A 17174-nucleotide genomic window follows, 5' to 3' on the forward strand; every position below is an offset into this window, starting at 1 on the left:
GGATTTTATAGAACACTTTAAAAAGAGTAGGATTTTATAGAACACTTTAAAAATTGTAGGATTTTATAGAACACTTTAAAAATTGTAGGATTTTATAGAACACTTTAAAAATTGTAGGATTTTATAGGTATTATAGGATCTCTGTGGGGGGCCTGTATAGATAAACTTGAGCTTGAAAAATGAACTTTATTTTCTTATTTATGCAACTACGTAAAAATAATTTTTAATTTAACAATATAGAAAAAAAAGCAATTAAATTTTCTCTTTTTTTCTGAATTTTGTTTAATCTTGACTTTGATTAATGATGGGTTTTGTTTTCCAATTTCTCGTTTCTTTTCTTTTGTGTAACCTTTTCAGCTCATCACGGTGGTCAGAACGTAACGAGGAAAGGTCCAGAGTGTGTCACGGACGATAGCGAGCTTAAATACGACGAAGAAACTGCCGCCTTGAAAATACAAGCCAATTTTAGAGGATTTAAAGCGAGAAAGGAATTAGATACGAAAATGAAAGGCCAAGAAGCTTCAAACGTAAGCCTCGCTCGTATATTTATCTAGATAACGATTGCAAACAGAAACCTGCCCTAGAATTTGTTTTAGTTTAGCTCGTAGACCTTAAACAATAAAGAGGAAAGGAAAACTGGGTATTTCCAAAAGTTCATAGATATAAACAAAAAGTGTACTTCATTGAAGATTGCTCGTGCCGTGTAATATGAGAAACCCCGGCCTTAACCTCTCAGAATAGTAACGACCCCCACTGCTTGGAACATTCGTGAATAGGCCTCTAAAGTTGCAGATGCTAGCGCTAGTACCAAGAATCTCAGACCACCTAACCCAAGGACAGGCAAAGCCATGTTAAACCCGCGCCCTCACGCGTCCACCGACCGCAATTTATCGTCAAATCATAGAAAATAAATTTACTTTCTATGGTCAAATGTACCGTAAAGAAAAATTCGTCTGTAATAGTTCGGGATATTTTTTAGCCAAGGCTTGATGTCAAACAGACTTCATAAACAATATCAGAGTGATATTTACAAAAACTAACTTGATAGACCTTTTGTGAATCTTTAATGATAGAAAGGCTGAAATAAATAATTAAATTCAACTCAATTTTATAATTTAGTCAGATTTTCTAGACATATCGATGACTTGAGACCTCTACTCCTCAAGAAACAAAATGGCGCGAATATTACTAGGGTTTGGTGAAAAACTTCCAACATCCGCCGCCACAGCGCTAGTGTCAGGCGTTGCTCTAAGCAAACCTAGCTCCTTATTCAGTTGCCTGTCCATGGGTTAGGTGGTCTGAGCCTGAATTTACATTTGTATCGTCACCATAGTGTGCTATTTTCTATAAACATTTGACCTCCAAAAATACCTCTTCTATGATTGGTTGGTTCGTGTAGAGGATGAGAGGAGGGTTGTTTGCTTCTCATTTTACTTGGCGTGATCGAATTATACCTTTGTTTGGTTTCATCTATGAACGTTTGGTATTTTTAAGGATCTGCATATATGAAGGCATAGCTCACTCGATCCGCGCTCCCGGAAGCTGCGCAGCTTGTGTCGTGATGCGCGTGATCGAGTGGGTTATGATGAAGGTCACTCTAATCTCAAAGCGTTGATTTATAAGTGTTAAAACCGGGTGATTTCTTTGTCGAATCAAAAATCAAGGGATACACAGGCAAGGGGTTCGTTTTTCAGAAATCTAGCTCTGTTTAAAGGGACGCACAATGTAGGAGCGTGACAAGAACGGTAAGATTACACTTCACGTGACCCAACGAACTAACACTGGTTTCTGAGTAATTAGACTATGTTGAGTTCATAGAAAATGGGTCTCGTACATAATCCCCCTGGACATAATCCCCCCGGACAAAATCCCCCTATTTTGGATTTGCCAAGACTTTTTCCCCCCGATTTTAGACGTGTTTGTACAAAATCCCCCCAGAGAAAACGTCCAGGACAAAATCCCCCAAAAGGAAAACTGTTCAACAAAATCCTACCGAAAGGATCATTTTATTGAAAATCCCCCAGATAATAGGCATTTAGAAGTAAAGGTAAACGGAAGCCCAAATCCAAAGATTATCTTCAATAATAATGCAAAAGTATAATTCACAAGAGTGAAAGGTATTGCAAACAATGTTCCTAAACCAAAAGAAGTAAACTACTGATTTTGTTTTAACTGATTTCCAAAATTCCAATATTTTGGGAAAGGCGGCATTTTATGGTTAGTCAGCAATATTTTGGAAAAGGCGGAAATTTATGGTTAGTCAGCGATATTTTGGAAAAGGCGGAAATTTAGGGTTAGTCAGCGATATTTTGGAAAAGGCGGAAATTTATGGTTAGTCAGCAATATTCTGGAAAAGGGGGAAATTTATGGTTAGTCAGCAATATTCTGGAAAAGGGGGAAATTTATGGTTAGTCAGCGATATTTTGGAAAAGGCGGAAATTTGTGGTTAGTCAAAAATATTTTGGAAAAGGCGGCAATTTATGGTTAGTCGGCAATATTTTGGAAAAGGCGGAAATTTATGGTTATGAGCAGTATTTTGGAAAAGGCGGAAATTTATGGTTAGTCAGCGATATTTTGGAAAAGGCAGAAATTTATGGTTAGTCAGAAATATTTTGGAAAAGGCGGAAATTTATGGTTATCAGCAGTATTTTGGAAAAGGCGGAAATTTATGGTTAGTCAGCGATATTTTGGAAAAGGAGGAAATTTATGGTTAGTCAGCGATATTTTGTAAAAGGCGGAAATTTATGGTTAGTCAGCGATATTTTGGAAAAGGCGGAAATTTATGGTTAGTCAGCGATATTTTGGAAAAGGCAGAAATTTATGGTTAGTCAGCAATATTTTGGAAAAGGCAGAAATTTATGGTTAGTCAGAAATATTTTGGAAAAGGCGGAAATTTATGGTTATCAGCAGTATTTTGGAAAAGGGGGAAATTTATGGTTAGTCAGCGATATTTTGGAAAAGGCTGAAATTTGGGCTTAGTCGGCGATATTTTGGAAAAGACGGAAATTTATGGTTAGTCAGCGATATTTTGGAAAAGGCGGAAATTTATAGTTAGTCAGCGATATTTTGGAAAAGGCGGAAATTTATGGTTAGTCAGCGATATTTTGGAAAAGGCGGAAATTTATGGTTAGTCAGCAATATTTTGGAAAAGGCGAAAATTTATGGTTAGTCGGCAATTCATACTATTTTCTCCATCATTGGTTCCGCTTTTCCTCGTAGGGGGAATACTACTATCCTACTAAAAAAATTTTCACTGTGGAAAACGACCTCTAAAATAGGAATGACCCCTGAAGGGTTCGTCTCCAAGGTGGGGATTTCGTTCCGTAAGCGGGGGATTTTGTCTCCAATTTGGGAGGGATTTTGTCTCCAGTTTGGGGGGATTTTGTCTTATGCCCATTTGGACGGGGGGAAATTTTTGGGGGGATTATGTCCAGGGGGATTATGGGAGTCACCCCATAGAAAATAGTGAAAAAAATCCTAGCGGCGGGCTAGGATTTTTTTTATTTGAAATTTTAAATCATGTATTTACAACCATTGTTTTTGCAAGTCGAGTGAATAACGCATTCTACACTCAATCTTGCAACAACTTGAAGGACTCGCGACGGAAGTATAGCTATGTAATTTTATACACCTATTGAAACCAGTAATTTTTAGCATCAAGATAGAAATTGCATTTTGAGAAAGCACCAAATTATCGGGGAAATAAATAATCATTGTAAACAGCAATATTTTGGAAAATTCGTCAAATTATTGGTAAAAAATAAGTGTTAACAGCAATATTTTGAAAAAGGCGTCCAAATAAATTTTAAACGGGTAATATTCCTGAAAGGTGTGAAATTATTTGTACCCTAATTAATATCAAGACCATTGAAATTAATTTCAAAGATATCACTATTAAATTTAGCGGCGGTAGGGGAATAAATGAAATCAATGCATTTCCTTAAGCTGACTAAAAACACTCTAGTCGGGGGAAAAATTGCTTCTCTATTGTCTAACTTCAGAATAAAGCCCATGGGCAAACAAAATCGAAACGTTTTTCAGTTAGGTAAACGGTGGCTATAGCGCCCACTCTTCCTAAATTCAGTTCAAAGGTCAAGGGTCGCCGACCTACGAACCCCGAAACCTCTCCCTAGTCACGTTACCCTTATCCCTGATGGGGGTATAAATGTACGTCATTAGCCGCGCAGATACCTTAATCTCGGTATTTGTAAATGACGTAGGCCAGTTCAAGAAGTGGTGGTCAGTCGAGGCCTTCCCAACCTCCGGAAGAGGAGCTGGACATTGATTTAACAGATCCTGACTTATCGAAAGCCGCCACTAAAATTCAAGCATCTTTCCGAGGACACAAAGTCCGCAAAGAAGTAAAACCCGTTGTCGAAAATGCCTCAGCCACAGCCAAGACGAGGGTAAGATTGTATAGATTTCAATCCAATATTGGGTACGATGTTATTTCCGGTAATTCTTTAGGTTGAAGAGGAGGAACTGGATGTGGATTTAACGGATCCAGAATTGGAAAAAGCTGCCACTAAAATACAAGCGACATTTCGAGGTTATCAGAGTAAAAAGAAATGTAAGTAAATTTTATTTTGCAGTTCGTCACCACTTTTATTTTGGGGGGGGGGGTGGTTCTGTCCGCCATTTTAAATGATGGAAGCGGAGGGAATGTTATTTACTCCACAAAGGTTTACCAGAAAGGGAGGGGGAAGTGGAAAATCAAGTGATTTTTTATCGATTCTTCTACTAATTATAAGACCAATCTGCTTAGTTAAACATCCAGGAAATACCTCCAAATGATTTTAAAATTCAAATTAGGTTCAGACTTTATGGATAATTTGAAGTAAGCCCCTCCGACCAATCACGTAACGCACTGCCTTCTTGTTAACAAAATTCTCGTGGCACGCATGCTCCGTGTCGAATGAAGTTTAGCGCGAGATTTGATAAAAGTTTCTCGCGAAGCGAGATGTAGAGCGTGCCACGAGAATTTTGTTAACAAGGAGGCAGTGCGTTACGCGATTGGTTGGGAGTCCTTTTTTTCAAATTATCCATAAAACCTGAACATAATTTGAACTTTAAAATCATTCGGAGATATTTCCTGAATGTTTCACTGTGCAGATTGGTCTTATAATATGAAGAAGAATCGATAAAAAAGAATCACTTGATTTTAGAGTTGTACGAACTGTATAAAACTTCCTTTAAACGCACCTACTGCTTAAAAGTAAATTAACTTCCCTGCTAAACTAGTGTTCAGCTTCCGAGGTAAACCTATAGAGCTATCTCATAAGCCTTAGTGTGACGTCACCCATAGTATTTGCCCATAGAACCAGTGCGGAACCAAACATGGCCGCCCACTGCCAAAGCTAAGCCTGTGACGTTTTACCTAGGCAATGACGTCACAACTGAGATAGCTCTATTAGGTTTGGGCTTATTAGCATTGATTATCAGTGGAAGTATATAATACTTCTATTCGAGAGAAGTGTACCACCACAAAGCTGGGTAATTGTAGCATGATTCTTCCCGACATCATTTTACATTTGGAGCAATGTTACTACACCAAATCAAACACGCGCGCGATAAATAGTTCCCTCATCTTTTATTTGCCAAGGCGCTGATTGCTGGGGATTTAGTACCAAACAGTTATAGAATTCACCCTAGCACGGTGCGATGCCCATCTGAAGTTTGATGAGCGGGAAAGAAAACAAAAAGGTGCTTGAGCCTGGGAAGAATCATGCTACATAACTAAAGTATAAGAGGATACAGTGTCATGCTTCTTCTATTATCCCCTTCTGTTATGATTGTGTACCATTGGGTCGAATCCCATTGGATCGTTTGTCTTGTTCGATCGAATCCCATTGGACCGCATACCGCAATTTTGGCGGTTTTCCAATCATGAGTTTTCCTTTCATTTCCGTTTTTTTTCTTCTTCAAATTGTTGTTTTTCAAGTTAAGTATCTATTCGTGTGTTTTAACTATTAAACTAGCTGTTACCCTCGGCGGCACTTGCGTGTAATAAGAACTTCCATCAAAATGATATAAAGAATGGGTAGATTTTACTGATGACTAATATTTTTGTAGCACCCTAGCAACGAAGGCACTCAGTGTTGCCCGTCAGCCCGTCGCGACATTTTTTATTACTTTTCACGCGGACATTATTCCATAAAGAAGGGTTTTTATGATTTTGTCCGCCATTTAAAAATATGGCAACAAATCGAACCCAAAAGACCATTCAGCCCGTCTATAGGTTAAAGGTAACCAGTGAACTAAATATTTGTGAAATCGGTTGAAACGCGCGGACTTTGTTGTATATAGAAGATTTTTTACATTTCTGGGCGCCATTTTTTAATATGGTGGCGGATTGGAAAATTTTTCTTGGTACGCGTCTACTACTTATGAGTAACGTTCCTGCAAATTTTCAGCCTTTTAGGACAAGCGGTTTGGGCTGGGCGTTGATTATCAGTCAGTCAGTCTGTCTGTCAGGACTTTGATTTATATAGATATAGATAATTATTTTAGTGATGGAAATTGTCAAACCTAACCTAACCTAACCTAATAGATCTCCCTCCCAAGTACTGACGGTGCCCGATGCTGTTGAACATCCTCGATCATGCAACACACTCTATCCATTGCGCTACTCGAGCTCATCAACTCGAGAAAAACGCTATGATTTTATATGTGTAAACCCATCCCTTTCAGTCGAAAGCTCTTCCATATAAATATTGCCATTCAGCACAAAATCGCCCTTTGGGCTAAAAATTGTTTTAAATTTGGCTTCAATTGTACAAATCTGAATTCGGTCCAACGGGATTCTATCCAATGGGAGTATACCTCAGGTTTTAATTACCATTAGATTAGTTTTAAACCAAATTTACTGATATCTTTGTGTCTTTCAGAACCATCTTAACCACTCTATTACGTTTTTCATCTCCGAAACAAAGAATCTAAAGAATCCAAATGGACCTAACCTAATTGACGACCGCAATACTCTACTAACATTTCCGTACTAATTAGTATTTACTCATTTTCCAACCCGTCGTTTAAATCATTAGGCCTAAAATTATAATTGGTACAAAAATAACGAAACTCTATTATAAGTAAATAGAATAAAAATGATATCTAGTATTATCAAAGGCCTGGGTCACCAGTAAAAACGTAGTCACGTGATGCACTCGGCCACAGATGCCTTTTCGTAAATTAATATATATATACATATAAATATATTGATTAATTGATAATTAACGTAAATAATTAATTGTAATTTCATTTAAATCGCGTTTTGTAAATAGTTATAGCAATAGGGTTTAATATTAGAGACGTTCCGCGCGTGCGTCGTTCATATACGGCCCTAACGAGCTTCATCCAATGAAAATTAGTACCCATTATGACGTCAGTCTTAATTAAAAAAAAAAATAAAACGCGTGTAACTTCTTTAATATTGAAGACAAAAATTTAGAGAAATGGTTCCACTACAAATATGTGTTGCTTTTTTGTGCTCTTTCACGTCAGTTTTAGAAATTTTCGCTGAAAATATTTCTTAAGCCTAATTTAAGTAAAAAATGGGATAACGAAATACATATCATTGTCTCTGGCATTTACGTTTTTATTATTGGGATTTTTTTTTCGTCTAACAGGGTAAATAAAATATCAGTTTAACGATTTATCTTTTGTCGCGGTAAAATCCTTTGGGAACTTAAGCCTAAAAACATAAGTAACTTATTAACAATAAGTATGAAATGCACTAAGAAAAAATACGTTAACGGAGGTGTGTTTACAAATAAAATTAATTCCGCCAACCCCACTTGTTAAATCATTCCCCCCCCCCATCAAAATTTATCCTAAAATAGTAACAATCAAACCCTTTCAAGGTAAAAAAAAAACCTGAATTCTAGGAAATTATTGTAATAAGAATTGTCATACTTTTTGCTATAATGTTACTTATGCAAATAATAATGGTAGTAAAATATTAGAAACAGATCGAAGCTGCCAGTCTAGACGTTGGAAAATTAGTCTAGACTGACTATGGTCAATTTCACTCAAATGTTTTTTTTGTTTTTTCACGGGCGGAAATAATATAGCCAATCGCGTATGTGAGATAAATGACGTCACGCGCAAAAAAGATGCCTATACTTCATTAAAAATAAAATACGCAATAATTAATATACATTTTATGACGTCAATAAGGTATTAAGAACAATCATCTGATGGTGTCCCTTTGAACACGTATACTTAAACGGGGTAGTAGCATCGTTTAATTTAGACTATTGTAAGGGATTTTTTGTGTAGAAAAATTGAGCAGGTAGTGTCCCTTTGAAAGGTTTACTTAAAAGGATAGTAGCATCGTTTAATTTAGACCATTATGATAGGGATTTTATTGCGTAGAACAATTGAGCAGGTAGTGTCCCTTTGAAAACTTTTATTTCGATTAACGTTTAAAATTTAATAGTATATTAAAATGAAGCAATTTAACTAAATTGTTGATTTATACGCTAATATCCATCGAGGATATATGGGTACAAGTACCGCGGGATTTTACCTGTAAATTAAAAAAAAAGTTAAATAGGCATTGTATTTCAAATTCAAACTAATTAATTTAATTAGGCCTGATTAAAAATTAGGTTTTTCAGTACTAAGTACACGAGGGGTGGTTTAAAAATTAATCAATAAAATTTCCCCTACCTTCTAATAAGAGAGGGTATTAACTAATTAAATCTAATTAAGAATTAACCTTTTTCTAAATATACATTATCGAAAATATCCCGTAACATATATGCGTATATATACATTATCGAAAATATGATCCCGTAATATATATATATACATAACCTAAAATATCCCATAAAATATATATATATATACATAACCTAAAATATCCCATAAAATATATATATATATACACACCTAAATATTTGAAAAAAAAAAAAATACCTTTCCAACATGTTATACAAAAAACATTTTCTCTCGTACTTTAAGACATTTTCTCTCCCAGCTCTACCACGCACTTAAACTACACTTTACCAATTTTTCAATTTTTCATTATATTTAAAAAAAAAACAACAACAAAAGAATCACTCGTTTTAATAACCACAGTGCCTAGCCTTTATATAGAAAACGGGGCAATAAGCCTTAATTGTACACCTATCTATGTCAAATTTAAAAAAGAAAAATTAAAATTAATTAGCAAGTAAATTAATAAATATAAACTAAAATGATGGACAGACAGACAGACAGACCCCGAGATTGAATTTATAGACGGCCTTTTATTTGGATTTTTTTTCGGTTTTATGGTTATTGAAATCTTCGTATTGGGCGACGCTACATATTCGCTTTTTGCCAAGTACCGAGACTTTGGCGAGGGATTCCATATTCCTGAAAATAAAATTTATAAATTTAGCGCTTTTCGCAAAGATTTTCCAATTTTTCCAGACTTCAAAATTTCATGATTTTTTTTAAAGATTCCATGATTTTTTTTTTTTTGTTTTTCAAGATTTCATGATTTTTTTTCTCAAGATTTCATGATTTTTTTAAAGATTCCATGAATTTTTTTTCAAGATTTCATGATTTTTTTTAAAGATTTCATGATTTTTTTTAAAGATTCCATGAATTTTTTTTCAAGATTTCATGATTTTTTTGTTCAAGGTTACATGATTTTTTTTTTCAAAATTTCCCAAGTTTTTTCCCAGATTTCGATTTTTTTTTAAAGTTCTAGATTTTTCCAAAGATTTAGCCATTTATTCTTCTGAGTACAGTTTGCAAGTTCTCTCTCCCCACTTGTTAAAAAGCATTTCAGCGGTTTTACCAGGACCATTACACGGTTTCTCCTTTCCATCAAAAGTTACTGAGGTTAACGTTAATGGTTAGCCTGTGGCATAGGGGCTAGCCACAACACCTCTATGCATTGTAAAGGAACCTATCTATAAATGAGCTGTGGACATCCCTTCGGAAATTATTATTTCGCGATTTCTTTCAGATTTCGCAATTTTGTATTTTCTCGCATTTTGAGATTTTTACCTCGCCAAATAGCGAATACCAGAGATCACAAATAAAAAGGAGAGTCGGAGAGTCTCTCTAAGAGTGTGCCACACATGCGCAATCGGCGGAACAGAGAGGTGGAAATCAGAGAAGTTTGCTTACGTTTCGACCAGGCCGAGGTGTTACAGCTCCGCGCTCTAACCGTATTTTCGTGTTTACCCTTTTTGAATTTCCTTCTCAACGGATCACGTGACGTCTTAATCCTCGGCTGTGCGCCGAGGTAGGTGCGCGTGAGAGCCATGTTGGCTGTCCCACAGCTCCGTGGTTATAGTTACCTTCCCCCACTATCTTTGACTCTCCTTTCAATTTGTGCTCACTGCGAAATTGCGAATGCGTAGCGTCCGCGGATTAATCCGAAACACCAACTAAGACATTAATTAAATGATACGGGTTTATGGTATAACTAATTATTTATATACTTTAATTCATTAATCCCATTAAATTAAGGAATTTCTAATTGTTACGTAATGAAAATGGGGTATAAAATAATTAACAAAATATGTAAATTATTATAAAGGTTACAGTGGGACTATTAATACATTTTTAATTAACTTTGATCTAAAATTGAACTGGAATGGTTGCTTAAAACAGCGCGGCTCCATTCGTCATTAGGAAATTTCAAAAGGCTAATATTCTGAACGCTGACGTCATACCCTAATTAGGTTTCGCACACTACGTTTTCCAAGCTATTTAATTTAAATTATTTCATTAATTAAGATTAAGAATCAACGCGCTCGCTAATCGGCGGCTTTAGGGGCCTATATCAAACAGAACTTATCTCTAAAAAAAAAAAGAAATTAAAAACAAATCAATTCACGCGCTAACGGTACAGGTACGTGATGACTTAGTCTAAAAATATCTACAATAATTTATAATTGCGTTTTCACATGAATTAATAAAATAGGAGATGAAAATTGAATAAAAATGGCGTAAATACCCTCTAAATTCTAATTAAAATTAAATATAACACTAATCGTCGTTAAATAAAAGACATACTGTTACCTATTTAAGAAAACTAACAAAGAGTAGCGAATTTTTATTAATTAATATACGAAATTCTCTACTTGTTAATGAATTAGAAATTTAAATAATACATAGGGAAAAGTTATTAATTGCAATCAAAAAAAAAAACAAATAATGATTTTATAATACTTAAATCTTAATAAAATGTTTTTGAAATATTTCAAAATATTTGCCGGTAGCTTAATTTTGCTCTTAATTTTAATTACAATTGAGTTTTGTTATATGTTTATACGAAATGGGGGAGCGTTAATATTTGTGTTAATAACATATATTCAAAGCTTTGTATTTGTGTTAATGGTTTGTTAAAATTTTAAAACATTTTTAAGCGTTCTTCCAAATGAAAATAATATTTATCGGTGTTGTTATAAATGTAGGCTTAATTAATTCCTGGAATGGCTAGAAAATTTTAAGATATACATATATATATATAATTGTTGGAGTTTAATTAAAATTTATGGGAATACATTGTTTTTTGCACGCATTTTTTCGCGCTTTTAATGTTGAACGTAATAACTCTGTAATTAAGCTTTGTAGAGGATAAATATTTCTTTGTTATAAAATGATTCTTTGCATTTTTTTGTACTTTCCAATCCTAGGAGAGCTGTAGGTCTCTTAGATATGACTTAAAAGTGCCTCTAATGCATAAGGAAGGTTTTTGATTGGCTGTAACGTTTTTCGTTTTAAGTTTTGGTGCTTTGAAAAAATTGCACTGAACTAAAATCCTGGCCCTTAATGTGTGGTTAAAATTTCTAAAAGATCCGGATCTAATAATTAATTTTATAAAAAAATAAAGTTGCTGAGGGTGGTTTTCATTTCCATAAATTTAATCACACATTTTGACGAAAAACTGGAAAATCTCCATAGAAATAACATGGGAAATTTTCCAAAAAAGATGGTGGTGTTTAGAAGACAGTAGGTACAGACTGGTGTCGATGTGGGATGGACAAGAGACCAGAAGATGGTGGTGTTTAGAAGTCAGTAAGTTCAGACTGGTGTCCATGTGGGATGGACAAAAGGCCGGATGATGGTGGTGTTTAGAAGCTAGTAGGTACAGACTGGTGTCCATATGGGATGGACAAGAGACCAGAAGATGGTGGTGTTTAGAAGCTAGTAAGTACAGACTGGTGTACATGTGGGATGGAGAAGAGACCAGATGAAGTCAGTAAGTACAGACTGGTGTCCATGTGGGATGGACAAGAGACCAGAAGATGGTGGTGTTTAGAAGCTAGTAAGTACAGACTGGTGTCCATGTGGGATGGACAAAAGGCCGGATGATGGTGGTGTTTAGAAGCTAGTAAGTACAGACTGGTGTCCATGTGGGATGGGCAAAAGACCAGAATCCGTTGGTGTTAGACAGACAATGGAGTAATAGCCAGTGTAAGAGGAATTGTATTCCAAATTTCCGGGAACTGTAAATGCGGTCCGGAAATTGAGAACACCAACCACGAGAAGCCGAAATTTTCATAAATTCGCAATTTGTCTAAATATTAAAGGCTTATTTTTTGAAGGAGAAATAAATACCTCAAATACTACAATTAATCAAATCAAAGCATCAGATCCATCCAAGGCACTTAAATAGTATATACATACTTAAGCGGACGGGGCGCACAGGGCAATCTCTATTAAGTCCCATTTGAAAGGAGTTATGTTTGAAATTTGCAAATTATTGAGCGTGTAGGGTGCCCTTTTAGAATGTATGATTAAAATATACAAGCCTAAAAAAATCTGGCTTAATTGATTTAATTCATATATTAATCACGTGAAGGTCTAAAAAATTAATATACGTTTCTTTAGATTTAAATATATATATGTATGAATATAAAAAAAATAAAATAAAATACGGTTATCTTTGCAAAAAATATGAAAGTCCTAATATAAAAGCTAGTAGACCAGTCACGTAAGGCACATTCATTTCTAAGGACTTCGACGAGCCAGTTATTAGTTAATCAATCGACGTAGTTACATAATGAGGGAGTGAATCAGTGTCCACGTTGGTCAAGCCGGAGTCCAGATTGGAAACACTGTTGGGAATTGTACCGCCTCGAACACGGTATCAACCCCGATGGCACTATGGTCAGCGCCGAGGGCATGACAAGGGGCGCTTCAACGAGCTTTTTCAACGAAATTAGGTCGTCCCAATATGCCCCTCGTTCCATCTTCGTTGATTTGGAGCCAACTGTCATTGATTAAGTCAGGAAAGGGCCGGTTGTATCATCCTGATCAAATGATTACTGGGAAAGAGGACGCCTCAAACAATTACGCCAGGGGCTATAACACCGTTGGCAAGGAGTATATTGATGTCGTCATGGACCGATGTAGAAAACTGGCGGATCAGTGTGAAGGCCTTCAAGGCTTTCTCATCCAAAGGAGTTTTTGGTGGAGGGACCGGATCTGCATGGGTTTGCCTCGCTCTTGATGGAGAAATTGTCCGTCGAGTACGGAAAGCTTAGCAAATTGGAGTTTGGAATCTACCTATCGCCTAAGGTGATTTATTAGTAATATGTACTCCGTCACTTTAAGTTATTTTTATCTGGGGCTTAACCTGATGGAACTGATTCTTTTCAGGTGTCCACGGCGATTGTCGGGCCGTACAAAGCTGTCTTAACAACGCGCACAACTTTGGAGCACTCAAGTTGTACTTTCATCTTTGACAATGAGGTCATCTTCGACATCTGCTCGAAGCAATTGGGCATCGAAAGACCGGACTACCGCAACTTGAACCAAATAATCGCCCAAGTAGTCTCCTCAATCACGGCTTCCCTGCGATTCGAAAGTTCCCTCAATGTGGACTTATCGCAGTTGGCGACGAACTTGGTGCCATATCCTCGTATCCATTTTCCATTGGTCACCTACGCGCCAATCATATCCGTCGAGAGGGCCTACCTGAGCGTCATTGATATCACCAGGTCTTGCTTCGATCCAAATAACCAGATGGTGAAACGCGACCCTAGACACGGCAAGTACATGGCTTGCTGTTTGCTTTACCGTGGTGATGTGGTACCGAAGGATATCAACGCAGCCATATGCGAAATTAGGAAAAATCGAACAATTCATTTCGTTGATTGGTGTCGAACCGGCTTCAAGGTAATAACTTGCTAAAATCCATTAGTCTTCGGTGGAAGCTGGCGATGTTGTAGGCTTAATTGATTCCAACCTTTTTGAAATCCTAGATTGGTATCAACTCTCGGGGCCCTAGCGTCGTACCAGGTGGCATTTCGGCTAGATCATTACGAGCAGCGTGCATGCTTGCCAACACTACATCAATCGTAGAGGCCTTCCGCAACCTGAACCACAAGTTCGATTTGTTTATTTAATGATTTTATTTAATGATTTTATTTACTGTATATATTTAATGATTTTGTATATTAATTTCCTTATTTTAATTTAATCATTATTTTAAAATTAATTACGATAATTTAATCTCGGTATAGTGGTTTAGTGGCTTAGACGATTCTTATACAGTAATTTCAATTAGATTAGCTCAGTCGGGGAAACTCTTTATAGTCCAGTCAAAATTATGACCCATAATATACTGCAGCCTATACCTTGAAACAATGAAATAAATAATTAATGTTTTTCTCTTAAATTTCTTTAATAATAAATGCAAAATATTTTCGTAAACCACTAAATACTTTTTTCCGATGTTGCGTAGCGCAATTAAGACGTTTTAATTTCTTTCCCTCATTCTGTCGTTCTCATTAAGAGACGATAACCTATTATTCTGAGACAACTAAAATTATATTAAGACGTCGTTCCTCTCTCTCGAAAGGAAGAGTCGATACGTTTAATGTTAGATCTTCATTATATATATAGAAAAATCTGGCCCACCAACCAACCAATGGCAACCTCTTAACAGCGCCGCGGTAATTAGACGCCGTAGTCTCCTTTAAACCGCTAAGAAAATCTGCGGGGAGAAAAACTATGCCAAAACCAAAAGAGAGAGTGTAATTTTTCCTATTATTTTACGCTACGCTACGCTACGCTACGCTACGCTACGCTGGAGAGACGCATTAAGAGTTGTTAAATATCCTGTAAGATTAAGATTAATTACGCGCGAAATACAAAAATTTGAATAGCGTAATTTACTTATGTGTAATTTTGACTTGTGTTATATTTACTTATGTTTATACTTTTCTTATTTTTGGTCGATAACCTTAGTCCCTTTTGTAGATTTGTATCTTGTTTTGGCAAAATTTAAGAATAGCCCCTGCTCTTCCAAACTTAATAAATCATATACCAAATGAAAGCTTACGCCTTCCTCTATTCGTTGCACACCATTATAGTGAGCGCAAACAATAATTAACATTAAAAAACTAATTATATATATAGCAGTGCCAAAGGCTTTGCCTGGACTCGCTGTGATGATACACGCGCGTCCGTTACAAAAAATGCATATAAATATAGCTTCAAACATTTGAAGTTTCAGTGATCAAAGAATCGCATTTTTAAAAATACAAAACGCATCTAACCTAACGTAACCTAACCAAACCTAACCTAACCTAACCAAACCTAACCTAACCTAACCAAACCTAACCTAACCTAACCTAACCAAACCTAACCAAACCTAACCAAACCTAACCAAACCTAACCTAACCTAACCTAACCAAACCTAACCTAACCAAACCTAACCTAACCTAACCTAAACTAACCAAACCTAACCTAACCTAACCAAACCTAACCTAACCTAACCTAACCAAACCTAACCTAACCTAACCTAACCAAACCTAACCAAACCAAACCTAATCTAAATTTTATGATTTAAGGTAAATTTTTTACTAATTTTAACAAAATTCGTTCCGCGTAAATTATTTTATTTTTACATAATTTACACGTTATTTTAGGTTAGGTTTGGTTTGGTTAAGTGCGGCGCCGCTGCGTGTATCATCACAGCGAGTCCCGGCAAAGCCTTTGCCACTGCTATCTATATAATTAGTTTTTTAATGTTAATTATTGTTTGCGCTCACTATAATGGTGTGCAATGAATAGAGGAAGGCGTAAGCTTTCATTTGGTATATGATTTATTAAGTTTGGAAGAGCAGGGGCTATTCTTAAAAATGGCCCTTGTTTTATTTTGTATTCACGGCAAAGAAGAATTCTTGTGGTTCGGGGAAAAACCGGGACGCACCTGAAATTTTATTAGTAGTCCTACTCTTAACTCGGAGAGGTAATATTTTGGTTTTTCCAACATGTTTTACCTCTCCGAGTGACGTTTGTCACGGAGAGGACGTATCTGTCTGTCTGTGTGTGTATGTCTGTCTCTCTGTTGTTACACCCCAGGGGACCGCGTTCGCAGTTGGCAAATCGGGGCAAGTGTGGTCTCAATTTATGGACAGGAAGTTTGGAAAATTGGCTATGACCAAAAAATAAATATTTTTTACTATTAATAAATATTTATTTTTTGCTACTAGGCGATATTTTTGAACACATTTTTTTTGAAGACTAAGCCCTTTAACTATGGCCACTTTCCATTTTAACATTTTTTACAAGAAAACTATGAAAGAGAAAATTTTGAAACTTTGCACAAAAAAAAAATAATAATTATAAAAAGATTATTTGGCACATCTCATTAGAGATTTGAACCAATATTTTCAGAATTAGTGCCAATGAAACTAGGTTACTGTCATGTTGAAAGCTGAGGCCTTTGGTTTTTCCATATTCCAGCGAAGAAGCCGAAAAATCCACGACACGCGCTTTAACATAGGAAAATAATCAGGGCCGGAAATAAGAAAAATTGTCGTATTTACGGATTCGATCGTTACCAGCTAGTTCGAAATCGTTATCGATTCGAAATCGAAATTTTTATTTCGAAGCTTAGAGAATCGGGTCCCAGGCCCAGTTGTAACCCCTATTTGACCGTTGCCTACGTTAATCAAGGCCTGTGCACGGTAGTCTCGAAGGGGGAGACCTTTAGAAACGCGACTTCTTATTTTCTGCCTATTTTTACCGCGAGACGGCATTGATAGCTGGACCAAAACGCGCGCGAAAATGAGTATTTAAAATTCCAAGCGCGAGAAAATGAACATTTCAAATTATTTAGGTCTAGCTAATAGCGCCTCAGGTGAGAGAATTTGGCAACTTAAATCCACCTTATTCCCTTTCGCCGGAAGTTAGGCTTAGCTCGGGATTCA

At 36.2% G+C, this 17174-nt stretch overlaps 3 protein-coding genes across 4 annotated transcripts in view; all 3 read left to right on the forward strand.

Moving 5' to 3' along the window:
- The window catches only part of LOC149623140 (uncharacterized), a 72048-nt gene extending 61575 nt beyond the window's left edge, over positions 1-10473 (forward strand). Inside the window, exons 3-6 of one of the 2 annotated variants that reach the window (XM_089852433.1) lie at positions 358-527; positions 4221-4406; positions 4468-4570; positions 6551-6903. In XM_089852433.1, coding sequence (XP_089708559.1) covers positions 358-527; positions 4221-4406; positions 4468-4570; positions 6551-6570 — 479 coding nt within the window. In that variant the 3' untranslated portion in view covers positions 6571-6903. Of the gene's footprint in view, positions 1-357; positions 528-4220; positions 4407-4467; positions 4571-6550 lie in introns of both variants that reach the window. The other variant, XM_089852434.1, reaches the window with a different exon arrangement.
- Positions 10474-12183: 1710 nt separating this feature from the next.
- On the forward strand, positions 12184-13462 carry LOC149623141 (tubulin alpha-2 chain-like). The gene is made up of 3 exons (XM_089853271.1): positions 12184-12208; positions 13058-13132; positions 13176-13462. Exons 1-3 carry the CDS (start codon positions 12184-12186, stop codon positions 13460-13462), a joined length of 387 nt encoding a protein of 128 aa, XP_089709397.1.
- On the forward strand, positions 13272-14713 carry LOC149623142 (tubulin alpha-4 chain-like). Its single transcript, XM_089852432.1, has 3 exons — positions 13272-13530; positions 13612-14130; positions 14217-14713. The coding sequence occupies exons 1-3, from the start codon at positions 13462-13464 to the stop codon at positions 14358-14360; spliced, it is 732 nt and encodes a 243-aa protein (XP_089708558.1). The 5' UTR covers positions 13272-13461; the 3' UTR covers positions 14361-14713.
- Positions 14714-17174: the final 2461 nt, after the last annotated feature.

Source organism: Phalangium opilio, unplaced genomic scaffold (assembly GCF_054372755.1).
Source record: "Phalangium opilio isolate 3A_F unplaced genomic scaffold, DU_Popi_V2 ptg000113l_1, whole genome shotgun sequence".
Lineage (NCBI taxonomy): Eukaryota > Metazoa > Arthropoda > Arachnida > Opiliones > Phalangiidae > Phalangium > Phalangium opilio.

Excerpts from the sequence above, each read along its gene's own strand:
- LOC149623142 (XM_089852432.1), top strand. The coding sequence starts at position 13,462 with ATGGAGAAATTGTCCGTCGAGTACGGAAAGCTTAGCAAATTGGAGTTT. Across the intron at positions 13,531-13,611 it reads GAATCTACCTATCGCCTAAG|GTGTCCACGGCGATTGTCGG; the intron begins GTGATTTATTAG and ends GATTCTTTTCAG. Across the intron at positions 14,131-14,216 it reads GGTGTCGAACCGGCTTCAAG|ATTGGTATCAACTCTCGGGG; the intron begins GTAATAACTTGC and ends TTGAAATCCTAG.
- LOC149623141 (XM_089853271.1), top strand. The coding sequence starts at position 12,184 with ATGGAGAAGAGACCAGATGAAGTCA. Across the intron at positions 12,209-13,057 it reads GAAGAGACCAGATGAAGTCA|ATTGGAAACACTGTTGGGAA; the intron begins GTAAGTACAGAC and ends GCCGGAGTCCAG. Across the intron at positions 13,133-13,175 it reads CACTATGGTCAGCGCCGAGG|GTCGTCCCAATATGCCCCTC; the intron begins GCATGACAAGGG and ends CAACGAAATTAG.